The sequence below is a fragment of the Centroberyx gerrardi genome, chromosome 24 (assembly GCF_048128805.1).
Source record: "Centroberyx gerrardi isolate f3 chromosome 24, fCenGer3.hap1.cur.20231027, whole genome shotgun sequence".
In the NCBI taxonomy this organism is placed as follows: Eukaryota; Metazoa; Chordata; class Actinopteri; order Beryciformes; family Berycidae; genus Centroberyx; species Centroberyx gerrardi.
In genome coordinates this window covers 3,792,947-3,812,753 of record NC_136020.1, presented here as the reverse complement: position 1 = coordinate 3,812,753, position 19,807 = coordinate 3,792,947, and the positions used below count along the sequence as shown (strand labels likewise).

The 19,807-nt window shown below is 42.9% G+C and overlaps 1 protein-coding gene across 4 annotated transcripts in view; it reads right to left on the bottom strand.

Moving 5' to 3' along the window:
• flncb (filamin C, gamma b (actin binding protein 280)) overlaps positions 1-19,807 on the bottom strand; it is a 75,725-nt gene that overhangs the window by 18,993 nt on the left and 36,925 nt on the right. For all 4 annotated transcript variants that reach the window (XM_078282208.1, XM_078282209.1, XM_078282210.1 and 1 more), the window contains exons 9-27: positions 16,495-16,632; positions 15,604-15,730; positions 15,250-15,386; positions 14,710-14,903; positions 12,427-12,540; positions 12,162-12,305; positions 11,420-11,543; positions 10,837-10,997; positions 10,656-10,746; positions 9,965-10,134; positions 9,732-9,849; positions 8,402-8,664; positions 6,372-6,969; positions 4,333-4,506; positions 2,253-2,415; positions 1,499-1,659; positions 1,157-1,324; positions 807-930; positions 548-704 (exon numbers count right to left, since the gene is read on the bottom strand). In XM_078282208.1, coding sequence (XP_078138334.1) covers positions 548-704; positions 807-930; positions 1,157-1,324; positions 1,499-1,659; positions 2,253-2,415; positions 4,333-4,506; positions 6,372-6,969; positions 8,402-8,664; positions 9,732-9,849; positions 9,965-10,134; positions 10,656-10,746; positions 10,837-10,997; positions 11,420-11,543; positions 12,162-12,305; positions 12,427-12,540; positions 14,710-14,903; positions 15,250-15,386; positions 15,604-15,730; positions 16,495-16,632 — 3,326 coding nt within the window. The remainder of the gene's footprint in view (positions 1-547; positions 705-806; positions 931-1,156; positions 1,325-1,498; positions 1,660-2,252; positions 2,416-4,332; positions 4,507-6,371; positions 6,970-8,401; positions 8,665-9,731; positions 9,850-9,964; positions 10,135-10,655; positions 10,747-10,836; positions 10,998-11,419; positions 11,544-12,161; positions 12,306-12,426; positions 12,541-14,709; positions 14,904-15,249; positions 15,387-15,603; positions 15,731-16,494; positions 16,633-19,807) is intronic.

Sequence of the window (19,807 nt, the reverse complement as noted above, 5' to 3'; positions counted from 1 at the left end):
ACATCCCTAATTTATATACATTTCTAAGGGCCACATTCAAAAGCATGAATAAGGCCAAGTCCTGAACTAAGAACTCCTTTAGGTGTAGGCTTGGGCGATATCCCAAATTTAATATCACAATGCTGTCCCGCCAAGATATCGCGATATACAATATTATCTCAACAATTGACTCAACAATACCAAAACACTTAAAAAAAAGTGATTTGGTATTTTATTTTATTTCTTCTAAATTACATGTTTTGGGTACATCAATACACATTATACATAATACCACTGTCATTATTATTCTTGTTTTTTCTACCCTACCACTAGTAGATTATAGGTTTATACGTTTATAAGTTTGCACAATTGTGATCTAAGCAACACATGGTGCCACGGCCAGGTGGGGTTGGGGGGTGATATTCGATACCGTGGAAAATATTGCGATATTTTGTGAATATTATATATTATCGAATATCGACCCAAGCCTATTTAGGTGTAGTCCATTTTGTTTCTGGCCTTGCAATACCTGTTCTAAATCAGGACAGGAAGGGAAGAGGAAACTCACCAGTATCTGAACAGTGAGCAGTCCCTCGCCAGCATCCCTGGCATCGATAGTGAACTCAACAGGGAGGCTGGCAGGCACCCCGGACGCATTCAGACCTGGACCGCTGGCACGAACCTTACTGGCATCGTGAGCTGGCAGAGTCTTGATCTTAAAAGGACTGAAAGGAGAGGATTTGAAAAGTGAGAAATGGACAAATATGATTAAAATCTACTTTCATCTACACTAAAAAATTCTTGTTTGCCCTAGACTTTGCCCTGACCTGCGAGGGACTTCCTGGTCGGCATACTTCACACACACTGTGTACGGGCCGTCGTTGGCGGGGGTGTAGTTGACAGTGTGTGTACCATCACCGTTATCTGTGATGTTGACAGGCTCAGCCACACCTGAGGAGCAACCAGTTTAAGGTTAAGGTTAAAGTTAGTTTAGGATTAGGACTAAAATGATACATGTCGCACCTTTAAAATACGGGGTTAGGGGTTAAGGTTAGTTTAGGTTAGGGAGGTAGGTAATGAATATATTCAATGGAAGATCCTCACAAGTATATTTAGACATACGTGTGTGTGTGTGTGTGTGTGTGTGTGTGTGTGTACATATATGTGTGTGTCTCACCAGTAGGCCCATAGAGCTGGACCTCCAGGGGGGCCACCCCAGCTTTGCTGCTGTCTACAGTGAAGGTCTGGGGGACGTGGGCTCTGACTCCACTGCCCAGGCCTGGACCTGAACACTTCACCTTACTGGGATCCACCAGCTCTCGCACTGGGACTCGAAATGGACTCCCTGCAACACACACAAGGGTTGGGCTGAAATTAGGAATTGCAGTTATAGATATTTTAACAACAGGTATCTTCATAACAACTTGGGGAAAACAGCTGTAAAGCATTAACCTACGTTCAGACAGAGTGCGGAAAAAAAATAGAGGTCCCGCACCAGATTTTCAGAAAGACCCATTACCTGGAATAGGCAGGCCTCCAAAGGTGATGTTGACATCGTACTCTCCAGGGGTGAAGGGGATGTACTCCACACTGCAGCTGCCATCTTTGTTGTCCTTGCATGACATCTTAGCCTCTGACGGACCCTCGATGGCCAGGCCAAGACCCCCGGTGCCAGCACCCCTGAGGAAGAGACAGGGCAAAGGGAAAGAAGGAAAAAAGAAAGGAAGAATAGAAGAATGGAGGGAAGGAATTTATTGAACAAAACTTTACTATTAGTCAGGGCTAGGAAAAATCGCAATATCAAATATCACCCCACCCCCACCCCCAAAAAACGTTCCTCACCCCAACCTGCCGTGCACCATGTGTTGCTTAGATCACAATTGTGCAAGCTTTTAAACTTATGAACCTATAATCTACTAGCAGTAGGATAGTAAAACAAAATAGAAATAGCAGGAATGAGCAAATTACACCAAATGGCCATTGTTTCTTCCAATGCTTGAATAGTAACATCAGATGTAATAATTATTATCATTAATAGCCTAGAAATTTGATGATTAAAATACCATAAAGATAGTAAAATTTTATCTTTCTCAGTTCTCTTATAATTGCAAATTCATTGTAAATATGGGTCCAATTCTGAAAATGTTCAGGGCATCAAACTGTCCATGTATACAACATTTTGGTGCTTTTATGCAAATGTGAACAATTTATTTCCATTTTGCCTAGACATTGCGGACCTTTCTTGTAAGTATGTCTCGGTGTGCAGTGAGTACCTGGTTTCCACTGTGAAGCGGTTGGGTTTGTTGACCAGCCCTTCCTCCAGGCCGGGGCCGTAGGCTCGGACTCGACTGGGATCACAGCCCTCCGCCACCGCCACCCTGAACGGACTCTTAGGCACCGCAACCTCATCGTACAACACCTCGATCAGATGCAAACCTGCAGAGAGGGAGGGATGGAGAGAGAGAGAGAGAGAGAGAGAGAGAGAGAGAGTCACCATGAATGAGGGAAAAGATAAATATAAACAAAAAGAAAAGGATGAACATGAAATATCCTGAGCATGTTTGATTGATTCCTTTTGACCCCAAATCTCAACTATCAATTTATATAACCATTGCATGCTGTTATGTTTTTTAACCTTTATTTATTCAGGGAAAGTCAGCTGAGCTCCATGCTATTTTCCAGCAACACCTTGCGTGACGTTCATACAGTTACACACATTCACACTGGAAGCTGCCCAGTTCAATGTGTGTGTGTGTGTGTGTGTGTGTGTGTTTAAGAGTGAGAGAGAATGAGAAAGAAAAGCGAGAGAGATACACAGTGACAGCAAGAGAGAGAGAGACAGACAGAGGGAGAATGAGCTTTCATTAAAATTCCAGGCAAGCGAAGCCGCCACAAGGTTGTGTATTTCTGTCCCACAATCCAATGGGCTTGAACATGACACACGTCGCTATCAGTGGAAAACCATCTGCCCTCAGCAGACAGGCACCAGCTATTAATACCTTACCAGCCACCCAAACCACCCACCTTTCCCTCTCCTTCTCTTTCTCTCTTTCACAGAGCATTCAAAGGCCCCGCTGGCTTAATTCATTTTACCTTTATCCAATTTCCCCTCTGCCTGTAGCCCACTTCTCCAGGCCCAGTACAACATTCCTGTATTCTCAACTTCTCCTCTACTTCTTTTGCCAGTATAGGTCTTTTTATATCGCTCCCTTTCTTCCCTCCACTCATGTCATCTCTGAGCAGGGTCTGCATATTCATTCCACCCATATCTCTTCAAAGGCACTCTGGATGCATAGAGTTTTCATATAAATAAAAGTTTGTTTTGCTACTCTCTATTGCTGATTGATAGAAAACAATAGTGACTCAACCTATATCCAGTTCATGAAAGCTTTTACATTTGCTGTTCTAAACACCTGGTGTCTTTACTGGGAAAAATCCTCTGTCGCACAGGAAGTGATGTGTTTTACGTTTCTGGTTTATTTGGAATAAACAGAAGAAGAACTGGGTAGTTAGCATGAGCAGTGATAGCCACCATGGCTGAACAGACAAAGAAAAGAGAAACTCAAACTGCATCAACAGAAAATCCAAGGAGAAAGACGTCACAGTACTGGACACATGATTGACAGGTGATCTCTGGAAAGTGCAGTGCAGAAACACCACAGCAATGAGCGCTGAGCAACAAAGATGGAGACAAAATAAAGAAAGCAGCACAGCAACGACCGCTTCGCAACAAAAAGAAGATCTTGAGGATTACCCCTTTAAGGGCCTAACACAGGAAGAAATCATTCTGCAGCGACAAGCTCAAGTGTTCAAGTCACTCAAGCCACAAATGCCTTGCTCGCCTCTTTCCCCTTTACTGTGGGGGAGAGAAAACAGGAATGTTATGAAAGCCACAAGGCATTTTATTTCGAAATTATGATGTGCTGCACTGGGAAAACATTCATAAAACAGCGACCGCCCCTCCTACCGCCTATACTCCCCCCTCTGTAGCTGAGCCAATTGCTGAGAATCCTGATTGTCCCATTTGCTGACAGAGGCACTTTCCAGCACAGCCAGATATTATGATCTGGTCACTGTCCAATGACAATAATAAATGAGTATTTTATTGATCCAGATTGGAAAATTCTCTTTTGGCAGGGAAGTCAGAGGTCAGCTACAGAACAGCACTTCTGGGGCTGGTAGGGATTCAGTGTGTTGCTCAAGGACACTTCAGTAGGGGTTAGGGTTAGGGTTTCTTGCCAACCTGGTTCCCCAGGTCCAGTTGAAGAGTGACCTCTCTAACCACTAGGCCACCCTGCCGCCCCTACGAAACGGCATGTAATGGTACATAAACCATAATATTCAGAGCCTCACCATCCTCGTAGGCGGTATACTCCACTCTGTAGGTCCCATCGCCCTTGTCAGTGATGTATGCTTCTGTGTTGGAACCCGAGGGATTGACAATGCACGCTTTGATGTGGCTGCCGCCGCTCTTGTACAGAGCGCGGGCGTCCACGATGAAATGGGTGGTCACTTCCCGCAGGACCCCTGTGGAGGAGACAAACACAAAAGACATGAGTCAAGCAGAAAGCTTTTGATTATACCAACCTCCATTCACCTGGAAAATAACAGAAACAGCACATGATAAAGGGACTTTTTTCAAGGCTTTGAAGTAACTAAGTCACAATTACAAAGGCAGCTACAGATGTCAGTCATATTAAGTTGAATGCCAATTGACAATTTATGTTAGTTTTAAATGAAATTAAAAATTTTAGTGGTTAATTCATGGCGTACCAGTAGACGTACATACAAATTCCAACTAATAACACCATCACAGAACCCCTTTTCTGCCCTTCCCATCATACGAAATATGCAACTTTCAAAGTGACACCAGTGTCCGCATGATATGCCTGTTTCCTTTTCCCAAGACACCATGGTTGTGTCCTGGTGGCTGGAATTTACTCATTTTCAAGAATCCAGAATTTGTGACATTTCACTGTGGATTTATTCACCAGCTACACTGAGTATGCAATGAGATTCACTGCCTTTCTCTTTCCATGTTTGTTCTGGTCCAACCCATCCACTTTTGAACAGTCCCTCCCCACGTTATGCCCTGCCCCAACATCCTGTTTCAGCCAGAAATACATCGAATTACAAATTAATCACCATTGGAATGCTGTTTCCTTGTGACTTTAATAATGATCTGACAATCACCACCAATCAGATATATGTGAGTTTTCGACTAAAAGAGTTCCCAAGACGCCAAACAGTCGGTAACCGAATTACAGGAGCATCAGACACAAAAACTGCAAAATTATTTAATGTAGCAAGGGGGAAAAGTCTGGAAAATCATGACAACATATGCCAAAACTGCATCGGCCAAGAGGAACAGTTTTCACAAGTCGAAGCTCACTGACATGGATAGACAGATGCTTAACAAGGGAGTTGCTAAACAAACAAATCTACGGCCTCAAAAATGACCACAGAATTTAATCAACAACTGCCTTTGTAATTGGGATTGAGTAAGTCATTTTTTCATGTGGTGTTTCTGTTATTTTGTATCGTACGGCCTTTGGATAGAATATGTCTTTGTCCATCTCATTACTGTATTTCTCCCCGTCTCTCTTTCAGTGTGCCTCTCCCTGTCTCATTCCTTAGAATCTTTTTCTCTCTAGGGGAAAGAGGTTGGACTAATTGAGCTGTGGGTCTGGCTGACTTAACATAAAACACCATTGACAGAGCTATGTCTGTGTGTCGTACAGCTTACACCCACTGTGAACATTACACCAATCACTGCCAATCAACAGCGGAGGTAGACAATCGCAAACCATCCTCCAGCCATCACTCTCAGATGTGACCAATCACCATCAGCCATGGCTAATGAGAGCCATACATGGCCAAGTGAGCCAGTAATGTCAGTCATCCTGCGGTCAGATCCCTCTTGGCCAACCTGTGGGTTTGTTTAGTTTACAGTGAGACTCTAGCCTGTGTTCAGTGTAATGGCTGGCTGTGGTATAATGAAAAAAACACAAGATCAAATTTTTGACCCACTTGGGCTGGCAAGGTATGGCAACTGGCACACAACTGACACCCACGGGAAGGCTAGATTCAGATCATAATAAAGCAGACCTCAGAACTGCAGCCATTTAGGAAACTAGGAGTTCAACCACATGCTTCACGTGACTGTGAACTACGCATAGAACAGACTGAACTCATCAGCTGGGATTTCATACATATTAGTCATACCATTTTTTATCAAAGAACTCATTTACACACCAGTACAGCCATGAGCATTGGGTGCCCTCTGGCTCACTGATTCCTGGTGTAATAGTGTAGTGTTAATGTGTTTCTACAGTCTGAATAGGACCGTATTTGCTCTGGAACTGGTTACGAAAGTATCAACGAATTCTCACCTCTGGGTTCAACTCCTGGTCCATAGACCTTTACACCGCTGGTATCGACAGCAGGGTCCACCTGTACGCGGGCGGGGAATTTAGGCACGGCGTGTCCTCCATATTTGATGGTAATGGTGTACATGCCGTGGAACTGCGGGATATAGGTGATGGAGTAGGTCCCATCGCTGTTGTTCTGGACATGCACCTCAGCTTTGGCCCCAGAGTCCGAGATGATCTCGATGGTGAGCTCGGCTTCCCCGGCTTTGGAGCAGTCTACCGTGAAGGAGCCAGCCTCGTTGACCTTGCCCCTTTCCAGCCCAGGCCCACTGGCTGTCACCTTGCTGGGGTCAAACACCGACTGGACCATGGCCTTGAAGGGAGAGCCAGGGATGTGTTGGTCAGCAAACAGGATGTTGATGGCGTATTCCCCGGGCTCGGTGGGCAGGTAGGAGACGGAGCAGGAGCCGTCCCCATTGTCCTGGCACTCGATCTTGGCCTCGCAGGGCCCCTCCACCGTCAGGCCCAGCCCACCGGTGCCGGCTCCCTTGGTGTCGATGGCGAAGGGTGCTGGTTTACCGACTACGCCACCCTGAAGACCTGGACCATAGGCACGAACCTGGAAGACAAAAGCGAAGGGGCAAGACATAAGATGCCATCTTGAAGTAGTATGTACTGTGTGTAGAGGCAGAGAAAATAGTCAGACTTTGAAAGCCCCAGGCAGATTTAAACTCAGGATCTAAGACATCTTTTGCAGTCATGTAATTTTTATTATATGACATTGCTTGACATTGACATTCCCTTGTTTTTTAAATATTCTAAACTACTTTCTCTGAATAACTTTAATCAACAAAACTATATTTCTCAAGGGAAGCTGTAGTTACTTATTCCGATGTAAAGTAACTGGTAGCTTGTAAAAATAGACTTTCAAAGTAGCTTCCTGCACAAGACATGCGGGTCCATAGCTATATATGCTCACATGTACTTATTTTCTATGTCTTTCTTTTCTCATTCCCTTCCTCTCTCTCTCTCTCTCTCTCTCTCTCTCTCTCTCTCTCTTTCTTCCCCGCTAAACCTCCTGATTTATGTCTAATCACAAAGTCTGGATATGGTCCGGCCTCTCAGGTGATCAGAGTGATGAATATGTTTCATTAACGTTTCTATTCCAGCTCTCCACACCAGACCACAGCAGGCAGGCAAGTTAACGCTAAGGCCTGGCTAAAAGATAGAGGAGAAAAGGAGTGAAGGATAGATAGAGGTGAGAGAGGGAAGAGAACAGAAATAGCTTGGAGAGCGAGAATAGTGAAGGAGAATGCAGAAAGGAAAAGAAAAAGAGAGCAAAAGTACAGATGTGTGATGAACTTGAAGGCAGAGAGAGAGGGTGGATTTTGGAATTGATACATCCAGCTGAGAGTTGGAGACTTTCTGACAGTTGCTGAAATGGAAACTGGATGTAATTATATGTGTGCCACCAGGGACAGACTGCACTCCTCATACTAATGATAAATAGATATCTGCAGTCCACAACTTCCCCACTCTAGACAGTCCACAGTGGACCACCAGCTGTGAAAAGACTATAGAGCGCTTTCAGGCAATATTACACACCCTTTAGTGGCTATTGCTTTTCTAAAATGTACAACTCAATAAAGTTCCATCCTATCTTAAAGACCTCTGAAATGCAATTTATTGAGAACATGTCAAGAAACGCTGTATTCAAGTCATTTCGGTTTCACCATAAATAAAAAAAACGTTTATTGATTACAAGTAGGGCATGTGGGAACTTTTTGTAGGCTCCGATATCTCCCACTTGGGGTCACGAATTGTGGAAGTGTATTAACGCAGTCCAAGGTAATAAAAATCAAAATTCTAAGTTCACACTAATACAATCAATTCCACTTACGAAAAGCAAGGATGTGGGTGTACCAACGAGTTAAACTCTTTCAAATTGTAGCAATAAGATGTCATCCCGTTCTTCCACTTCTTCCCAATATACACAGGGTTAGGGTTAATCCTAACCTGTTTGTGTTGTTTCCTGGGTTGGTATATCTTACCTTTGAAGGGTCTGGGGGCATAACACCCTCCACAGTGAACGGACTTCCCGGTACGGGGTTTCCGTCGTAGCTGATTTCCACTCTGTAGGGGCCTTCCTCAGGGGGAATGTACTTCACAGTGTGGATGTCATTGCCTGTGCCTGACTCCAGCTTGCAGGGGATTGGCCGACGCGACGGGGATGTGATCTTCACGTCCAGTTTTCCCTGGCCACCAGCACCACGCGTGTTGATGGTGAACTCCTGATCCTTACCAACGTCCACCTCTGTGAGTTGCACACACGCACACACACAAGCATGGCGATCAGTCATTACAGAGCAACTGAAAAGTACCCACAGTTATATTTATAATACAATCCCTCCAGGATTTCACAGAGAATCACACAGGGGGAATATTCTGTTAACTGGTTTATTCATGCTGCATTCCAGAGATGTCAGAAAGTTGGACGTTCCCTGACCTACTACTAAATGCAGTGGTATGGCCCTTCAAGCCAGAATTCCAAAAAGGAAAATTCATCAATATTTCTCAGCCCTGAGGTGAAGATGCAGTTATCTAACGTGATGTCAATATGGCGGCATACACTGTAAACACTACACAGAATTACTTTTCACATGTTTCGAATCGTCAAAATCCACTTAAGATCGATTTTCAGCATTACATGACTTATATGTATCATGAAAAGAAAGTTGCACTTACAGTAGCATTCTATGCTTAGTAGCTAGTTAAAAAGTAACTAAACCCCAAACCCAAATCTGTGGTGAAGCCTGACACCTAATGGTGAAAAGTAGGGTCCTGAACTGGCCATCTGCTTTTGGCTGGTCTTTGGTGCCAGGTGATGTCACCACTTGTTGTACTATATAGAAGGTAACATCACCTGGCACCAAAGGCCAGCCAATAGCAGATGGCCAATGCGAAATATCATCAACATAACAGCTGTTGCATGGGGTTGTAACGGTATTTTATGTACGTTGGGCAAAGAAAATCTGACAAGTGTCGATGTTTCTTCCCAAGCTTTTCAGAGCTGGACCATGGCAACGCACAGAGATTGTAATTACAATCTACCAACTGGAAATTTCTGACTTCCTACTTTGAATGGAACGCAGCATCAATCGCAAGGTATCAAAAGTTCACAGAAACAACTTAACTGAACAAGACCTTAACCCGAGTATGGCCAATAGCCGGGTTACTCCCTGCATGGTAAGACTCTTTGACAAAAGGGTTTGAGTTCACAGGGTCAACCTCTTCCACATGACAAATGCTGTCTCATTTCCCTGCAGTTCCAATAACAAAACATCAGTGTGGGATCAGATGTCCACGCTGGCCCGTACTCACTGTTGTTCAGCCCCTGCACCTTGATCTTGTTGAGGTCGAGTGGCGGGGCCACAGCAATATTGAAGGGGCTCTTGGGAATGGGGTCGCCTCCATGACACACTGTGATGGACATGTTTCCCTGAGAGAGAGAGAGAGAGAGATACAAAGAGAAAAACACACACATAATTTATCACAGCTTTCTGAAATAGGAATACATTTGCTATATAATAAATCATAAGGATAGTGGGTTTTACCTGTTGTACTGCAGTGTAACGGACAGTGTAGGAGTAGTCATGGTTGTCGATGATCTCAAAGTCTCTGACAGCCTCCCCTTTAGCTGCTCCAGTGAAGTGGACCTCAGGCTTGGCCTTGCCTGCTCCCTTGGTGTATATGGTGAAGTGAGTTGGTTTACCCACCTCCACACCTTGGAGAATTAATGGGAAATAAAGTGAACTGATATACAAATTAAGTACACCAGGATGTATTGCTTATATCATGGGTTATGATTATGATTAGTGGTTTTGATTGACATCTTTCTGGACTTCGTAAAGGTTAGGAATGGTGAGACACTGTAGAAACTAAGAAATTACTTGAAACTCTGCTTCAGAATTGTAATTTTTACTCTATCATGCTACATTTAAATCCTTTTGCATCATTCTTGGCTGCAGCACCACCTATTTCACAAATTTACAGGGGCCTGGATAGAGTTGTTCTTGAAGCTGATTGGCTTTCGCTTTACTGCATCAGGCCAATGTCAATGTCACTTTGTGCCGCCTAGAGCAAAGTTGCATCCATCTCGCTCTGTTCGTCTCCTTCCATTGACTTTGCATGTATTCGCATGGCTTCTGAATTTTTTTTTTTGCATTCTGTCTGAATGTATGGTTAGACACCGCACCTCTAATATAACTCATATCACGGTCATAGTGATGTCATGATATCCCTCACCTGTTTTGCTGAGTCCAGGTCCCTCAGCTCTGACCTTAGCTGCATCATGGGAAGGGTCCACTTTGATTCTGAAGGGGCTGATGGGAATTTCCTGTTTCAAGATGAAAGGTGAGAGGTCAGCGTGAGGGCTTATTTTAACAGGGTACATTTTAAAAAGACATTTTCTGTTGAGACGTCTCACCTGATCAGCGAACAGCACCATGATGGTGTATTGTCCATGACCTGGGGGCATGTACTTCACTGTGAAGGTGTCGTTGTCATTCTTGATGATGTCAAAGTCAATGTCAGCCTCTGCAGGGCCCACCACGCCCGGAGCACACTTGATCCCAATGCTGACATCACCTGGGTGGAATCATATTTGCAAAGTGCTTTAACAAACAAAAGCAAACATCACACATAAGTAAAAACACAAACACAGAACCATAAAATAAAACCAATGTAATTGTAAAAACAATATAAAAGAGATAACAAAAAAGTCTATAAAAACAAGTTTTACAAAGTATAATGACATTAATTAACACTTTTATTACTAAAAGATCAGTCTTCGTAAGTTGGATGATGCTAGTGGCCTACTATCACTCAACATAGTGTATACTAAAGTGTTAGCATGGAGCACCGGAGCCAATAATCTACTGGGGACACATGGATGATTTTGGTGTCCATGTTCTGATCACTTAACAGGTAATAACAGGACAATCTACCAAAAATGATAGAATCATGTTTAATGGAAAACACTATCTATTCTATTCCATAGTGTGGCTAACCTTGGCCTGCCTCGCTGCAGTCCACAGTGAAGTAGGTGGGTTCATTGGCCTTCAGTCCTGTCTTCTCCACACCCGGACCATAAACCTTCACATTCTCTGGATGGCTGCCCTCTCCAATAGTCACCTGATTCAGAAAAATGCACTATAAGACTGATGGACAAAAATGCTACAGTTAAAAGCAAACAAATATGAATATGAATCAACTGCATCAATATAGATTTTTAGTACTACAGTAGTAGCCATTGTACAAGTTCCTCTTCACTGCATGTATTCTGCATTTAAGTTATATTTACCTATACTTACATTCATATATAGCATATATGTCATACTTTTTATGTCATAAATATTGCGCACGCATTTCTTCTTTACCTCTATAAGTTTTGCACACCCTAATAATGCTGTTATCCAGCATTACATACATTCTACTAAACGTGTTGAAATTGTCATTTGGATATGTTTATATAACCTCAATTTTCTGTTCTTGCTTATATTCTATTTTTTATGTTCATATTCTATAGTTTCTTTGCTGTATCCCATCACTATTTACGGCTGCAACAACCCTATTTTCTCATGGAGATCACTAAAGTTTCATCTTATCATATTAGTACTGCAACTTATTCCATACAATTCCTGTTTGGGCGGAGAAGTGGTGCAGCAGCAGTGTGGCAAGCATGTAAAAAGAGGGACTTCTACAATGGCTTAAATCTGTAAGTGTGTTATTGAATTCGTATTGGTGCCCTACCCTGAAGGGGCTGTTGGGGGCGTTGACCTCGCCCCAGGTGATGATGATGGTGTGTTTGATGGGTTTGCTGGGAATGTACACACAGAAGTAGGTGCTGTCTCCGTTATCTGTAATCTGGATGTCAATGGGGAAGCCCTCTGCATCCTGTAAGCACAAACACAGATTTGACTTTGGCTGCAGTCAAATGGCCTTAACAGAGAAAACGGATAAGCACTATTTAATAAGATGATCCCAAAACTGTTATGTAGTGACTTTTCATTCACACCTGAGCATAGAGCTTCAGTTCTCCTCTGCCAGCTGCTCGGGTATCAATAGTGAAATCAGCAGGCTTGTTGACAATGCAGCCCGTCGGCTCCAGACCCGGGCCATAACATTTCACCTAAGGAGGAGAGCATATTTAACACAGTCAGGAATGCTGTCAAGAGAAAGCGTATAAAACTGAAATTACTTACAAATACTGTGGCTGAGCAGGAAAGTCTAGTTGATATGTAAATTGAGCTGACAGTGAGGCTGGGGAGACGCTAGAGGATTATCAGAGCGATTTACATCAGATTTTCCCATCCTCACAATCCACAGGTGAAATCTCAATCAGAGGCTTGGTTGGGATCAATGTCAGCGAAGATTATCTGGTACTGTGAGGCAGTTACAGATGCAATCTGAACAGACTGAAAGTCTGAGCCGCCCCAGTGATACCAAACATGTTTAGTATTTACAACTTGACATCTGCAGGGTCCTCAACAAGTCCTGTAGTGTGTGGATCAGAGACCGCCAACAGCCAATGACAGCCAGTTTACAGTGAGGTGAGGCAGATGTGTTATATTAAAGGTTATATTTAAGTTATTATTATTATTTTAAGCCATAAGATTCAACTCATGTACTCTTGCAACACTATAACAACCATTTACCAACCAAATAGACAGTTTGATCAACGAAAATGAGAACCACACATGTTCAATGCAATATATTATAATAAAGACACCAAAAGAATCAGTATAGATGAGTGCATGCAAGAGTTCATAGAGTACAGTCCAGATTCAGTTCAACAAAATAGATATCCAAGAAATCTGTTCTGTAGTTTTTCCAAATAAATCCCAGTTGAACCCAACAGTTCAACTTTCAAGAATACTTCATAGTTCAAAAAATGCTTGGTGAGAGCTGGTGAAAGTCTGAATCATCACGCTTCTCCCCTCTTGAGAAAATCCTGCGTGAGGGAAGGCAACATTTTACGCAGCTGTAAGTGCTAAATTATCCATCCTCACTGGCAGGGTTTTTCTCTGTCTCTTGGTCTGAAGTAGTGAAACCATGGAACTCTTCCTCGTCACTTTCCTCTTCAAATATTTCAAGGACCCTCTTCCATCTCCAACTCCTCAGGTGAAGGACAGCAGGGGTTTGAGTCGAGCCTCATTTAAAACACTAAGATCTTCTCCAGAGTCTTCCAACACTACTTCATAGTTAAGCAGACCAACTTTCCGGACGACCCAATAAGGTTCTTTCCATTTTGGGGTAAGTTTGTCTGAAAATTATGTCTTTGAATAAGGGTGAGTGTGTGTAGCCTGACTCTGACCTGGTCTGTGTACTTCTCCTCTCTTCTGTGTTTGTCATAGTTTTTTACATGTTCTTGGCTTTTTCAGGTTTTCAGACACCAACTCTTGAAATTCAAATATATGGGCCACTTCGTTGTAGGTTGGAGCATCAAAAGTGCAAAGATGGAGGGATGGAGTATCACATCCATGGGACTTCTAATGGTATGATTTAGATTGAGCTCCTCTGGTGTCTCACTGGCATGAAATGCCAAGTTCAGAGCAAACCTAAACTCCCACATAGGATGATGGACTTTAAATTGCAATTTATCCTTCCTGTCAGGTTCATTTGTGGGTGGTAAGCAGCAGTCTTCTATATCAAATTCCACTGGTTTCTTCGGACACAGAACAGACATAATTGAGAACCGTGATCAGACAAAATCTGATACTTCTGAGCATGTGAGAATCTCTCTAGTTAGTATTTAGGACACTGCCTCTGCTGTTAAGAGAGAGCAAAATAAAAAGCAATGATCCACAAAAACAAGTAGGTAAACATTTCCACTCTCCTCCTAGGGAAGGGTCTCATGAGGTCCAGCTGTCTGCTGTAGTTTCCCAGGAAGCCTTCGACTTTCAGATTTGTAGATCTGACACACTGGACATGATGTTTAACATCCAAGCTTATCTTGGGCCAATACACAAGGGCTTCTAACTTCTTGGATGTCTTGAATCTTCCAAGATTGCCAGCCAAGGGGCTGTCCTGGAACTGTTAGGGAAGCTGCTGACAGAGAGGTGAGGGAATGTACATCTGGTCTAGTCTCATGAAGTAGTTGGCTGGGGTCCCATCTGGGGTGCTAGGGTTAGGGTTAGCACGTATAATGCACATTGGATTGCACAAGTTCCTGTGACATTAGAGGTCAGCAGGATAGTCTCAGTTATACATTATCATTATACCCTGTCCTTTCGCTATCTTCTAGAGTGAGCATATTTACAACCGAGAGACAAAAAATCTGTCCTAAGCGGCCTCTAACCTTCTCTGGGAAGACGTCATTGGCTGCAGGGAGGATGTGGGCCATGAAGGGACTGTCCTTGATGTCCTCATCGTCACAGATGACATGAACCGCATAGTCACCAGGCTCCGTAGGCCAGTATCGCACATCACACGATCCATCCCCTTTATCATCACACTCAATCTTAGCCTGGGACGGACCCTCGATAGAGAACCCTGTAAATAGTCAGTGGAAACGGGTGGTTAAACACAAAATCTTTTGGAATGTCCGTATCTAGCATAGAGAATAAATACTATGTGCACAGAGACAGACCTAGAGTACTTGAATAATATTTGTTTTACATCCCAGCAGAGTCAATGCGTCCAATAAGTCCTTTGTTGTTCAGGGTCATTTGGAGTGTAGGTTTGATGGGTTTTGAGTGTATGAGTGTAAGTTTGATGGTGGCAGCAGTGGAAAAACACCCATAACCTAGGTTTTAGAACAATAAAACAAGGTTCCCGTGTTGGAATGTCCTTTGCGTTCCTCTATGTATCTATGTGTAGGCCATACTGTCAGACGTACCCAGAGTTCCCACCTCCGTGCCAATGGCCTCCACCACAAAGTCAGCACTCTTCCCCACCATGCCGGTCTCCAGGCCGGGACCCCAGGCCCGCACCTTCTGAGGACCTGCATCCTCACTCACTACCACCTCAAATGGGCTGCAGGAAACACATACACAAGAGTCCAGTCTTTATTATCATCCCAGGCAGATTCATTTGCAGCAAGTAAAAGGACTAGAAAAGATTAAAAAACATATTTGTTGGGTTAACTCAAATGGCAAGGCAATCAGCTTCCTCAAACTGTTTGAGTTAACTGAATTTAATAGGTTTTACAGTGTGGTTCAGTGTGATTATATGAGGATGACACAATAATAACCTGCGTGGGATGCTGTGTCCTCCCCAGGTGATGGTGATGATGTATTTTCCTGTCAGGATGGGGTAGTAGTCGCACTCATACAGGCCGTCTCCCACCTCACGCACCTTCACTGGCTCCTCGAGGCCCTCTGCATTAAAAAGGTCACCCACAGTTGGTCATCCCAGTCAAGTACAGTAATCCTGAATTTCAAATTTACATTACACTGCAGTGATAACATCAGACCAAGGGAGAAGAGCAGTGGTAAACTTCAAATGCTTTGTCCACACACACACACACACAGTGTCATAGCTGTCTGCATTCACAGCATTCTAATAACCTAATGTACAAAGGAAATAAAATGCCATGCTATAAAACTTTTTATTTCTAAATTCTATTTTTTTTATTTCTAAAATATGACCATATATACAGGAGGGAAATGTACACGTAGCCATTACTTGATATTACAGGCAAATTGCCAAAAGTGCTTGTTGCTGCATCTGGGGTAGCTATAATGCCCCTACCTCATGTTACACATGTGCACCATGATTAATTGGTGTAAAATACTTATGTTGTTTTAATACGTAAAACACCACGGAAAATGTCAAATGAGAAATGTTTATTTGTTGTTAAATTGTAGTTAACATTGGGAATAATGTAATATATATTTTGCACTAGTGTAGAAGAACATTTGTCAATTAAGGACTTGTCATGTTCTGTTAATACTTAGTCTTTAGACATCCATCTGCACTTTTGTTTTTTTGGAACCACCGAATAAACATCTTTGTACAACTGTGACGGCGCCATTTGTTTATAGAGGGTGAATCTCTTGAGCCCGCTCCATAACATGTTTGAAGACATTTTGAAGCTGCGTGCATTCAGACATACTCAAAGACGTTATCCTGATCGACTCACTTGGTCCCTTCACGGTGACTTTGAGCTCTCCACTGCCTGCTCCCTTAGTGTAGACCTTGAAATCAGCCACTTCTTTCACCCTCACCCCCTTCGGCTGGAGACCTCTTCCCGACGCCCTGCAAGCATTGGGGTTGCAGGCTATGGAACCATCAACAGGAGATATGGAGAACTGGTTAGACTGGGAGATGGATGATAATGAGTCTGACAAGTATTCACAGATACACTCACATAAACACTCACACACTCACATCCTTGTATTTCTACCCTTATGAGGATCTTCCATTTATTTAATTCATTCCCTAAACTAACCTTAACCTAAACATTTACCCTAACCTAAATGTAATCCTAATTCTAATCTTAACCCTAAACCCAAATCCTAACCCTAAACTAACCTAACCTTACAGAAACTCTTACCCTAACCTAAACCTAATCCTAATCTTACCTATTTTACCTATTTTATCTTAATTTAGTAACCCTAAACTCAAGTTTTAATCCTAAACTAACCCCTCGTAGAAGTGTGGATTGGCCAAAATGATCTCACCTCAGAAAAATGTCCTCAGTCTACAAGGATAAATGACAAGAACACACACACTTGAGCACACATACACACACACACTGCTGCAGAGGTTTCGCTGTTAGTCAGTTGAACAGCGGCTACGAGAAGCACAGTTTGCTGCAGCTGCCAGGGAGAAGCAGCAGGAGAGATGGGCATAGGACAGAAATGAAAACAGGGGTTATCATATTGAAGAACATCGAGACAAAGAGCAAGGAGTTGGATATTCAGGTTCAGGACTTGAAGATATGGAAAGAATGAAAACAAGGAAATGACAGCAACTGTTGACAGCAATTGTTCTGGCAAAATGTTCAAAACCTCTGAAATTTTATATAGAAATAGAATATAGAAGTATAGAACATTTGACACCATTTTGTACCCACAGTAATCCAAGTGTACAAGATAATTTGGTCTATTCTTTAATGGTAAAATGTTTTGGAAATAAATGGCAAAGTTGAGATTCAGTGTAAAGTCTTCCTAGAACAAAAGATTTCCACTTTTTTACAATATGTGATTTAAATCACAGTGTTTGAATAATTAGTGTTAAGAGTTTGTTATCTAAACAGACACTGTTATACTTAATTAAGTAATTAAGTAGCTTGTAAATTGATGTCAGGGTTAGCTGGAGGAGGAATGGGTTATGGGGAATTTTGGTCTGAGGAGGAAAGGGGATGGCAGGCAGATGATGATGATGACGATGAAGGTGAAGGCACAAGTGTGAACAGCTCACACATTTGAATGGTCACACTGACATTCACTCTCATCAAATGAAAGCAAGGGCCAAAAAATGACAAGGGACCCTTTCTATTTTCAGTTGATCCATACTTAAGAAAAGTCACTTGCTGTTATGAAAAATTATACTAGGCAGTTAAAACCGTTTTTTTGTTTTTTTTTAATTGTTAGTTTTGTTTAGATTCTATTAACCATGTTATTTTCACTCATTAGTTCTTAATCAAAAAGCAGAATTAGTCCAACATAGGGAACCTAAACTTTCATGTTTTGCATATGTTTACCAAAAGAATTGTTCTGACTAAGTGAAAAATACTACATCAGTAGTGTTTTTGCAATGTTTTTTAGTATCTGATGAATCACATGATAGGTATGTTCCATGTGCTGAGCGACTGTAAAGGTGACGTCCAAACCAACCAAAAGCTGGCTGGTGCTGCCTCCAGATGTTAAGATGAGGTGGGCCTGCACACACACACACACACTAAAGCCCTCTCCAGACGACATTACTAGGCACTGGTAGTTTTTACGAACAACGCGGCAAAAACCAAAAAGTACAATTCGATCGAGTTCACGATTCAGTACAACCACGATACGATGTAATAAATAAAAATTCAGTGACAACAAACTCTGACTGTGCAGAATTTAATTTGAGAACCTCGATCAGAGGTTTTTGAGCCACAAATCTTTCTAGCAATGGCATTGGCTTGCTAGATTGTAAACAACAAATTTCAAAATGTCATTACAAACTGCAAATACTATAATGTGGATGGAGAGCTTGTGAAACTGTGATGGACAAGTCATCTCATTTGTGATTACTACAGCAGAATAAAATGTAGCGAATATCGTGATTCATTTTTCTGCCCCATAATACGTATTGTCACATTTCCGTATCGCAATATATTGAATTTCGATATATCGTCCCATCCCTGCAAAAAGGCTAGACCTTGTAATTGAAATGCAGGGTGCAAGACATCAGAGTTAACTCTAAATTTTGCCAGATTAGGTGGAGAAAATCCCTGACATGTTTGTAATGTATGTAATGTAATAAACTTTCTAGGGTCTTGAGGTAATAATAACCAATCACCAGACCTCCCCTAGTACTACCAGAGGAGGTCCGCAATTTGATTTTGTCATCCGGACAGTAAAATAATAGCCAGAGAAAATCATTGACGTGTTCGTTACATACGGGATAAAACTCTGAGGCCTGAGGATTACCAATCGCCAGACCTCTGGTCATAGTAATGCTGTCCAGAGAGGGCTTAACACAGTCATTCACTCTCTATTCTGGATTGTAGAGGAGGATGAAGCCGCTCAGGGCTAAAGCCAGCGCCGGCACATGCTATCAAGCTGGGAAAGCCCTTCTAGAGGGGTCTGAGGCAGGGGATGGTTTTGAGTTGAGGTAGGAGGGACCAGGCTAGCGCAAGCAGGCTCCAGTCACATCCCCCCCCGGCCTGTACTAACTTGGTCGCCTGGGTTTGGGTGGTGTTGGAGGGGGGGCTCTCCTTGTCTTGTCTGAGGGTGGGGTGCGCATGGCCTGAGGTACTATCTGCACCGGAGAGCCGCTCTGTGGAGCTGAGGGAGGGAACAACAGTATTGACACATACATAGGCAGGAAGAGGACGGAGACCTCCAGACCACCGTACCATTGGACCAGAAGAGTGCCCAGAAGAAGGCCGAAACACCGCAGCCCAAAACCATGAGAGCGCACAGCTGCAGCCAAACACCCACTACTCAGAGAAGCCGGGACAGCGGCTGGCAGACTGTCCCATCAGGATGAGATGAGAGCAGAACTGGACCCAGACATACTCTACTGTAGGTTTCAGACTCACACCTAGACTGTTATGGAGATCAAAAACTTTTAGTTCTTTCGTCAGTCAGTCTGGACATTAGAATTCATGTGACACTCACTCTAATTAGAAAGGAGGAGGAGAAGATGTGGGGGAAGGGGGGGTCAAAAAGCTGATTATTGATATAACTACTGAGTGAATACAGGGTATCTGCATGTTTCAGAAATTTCAAGACCTTTTTAAT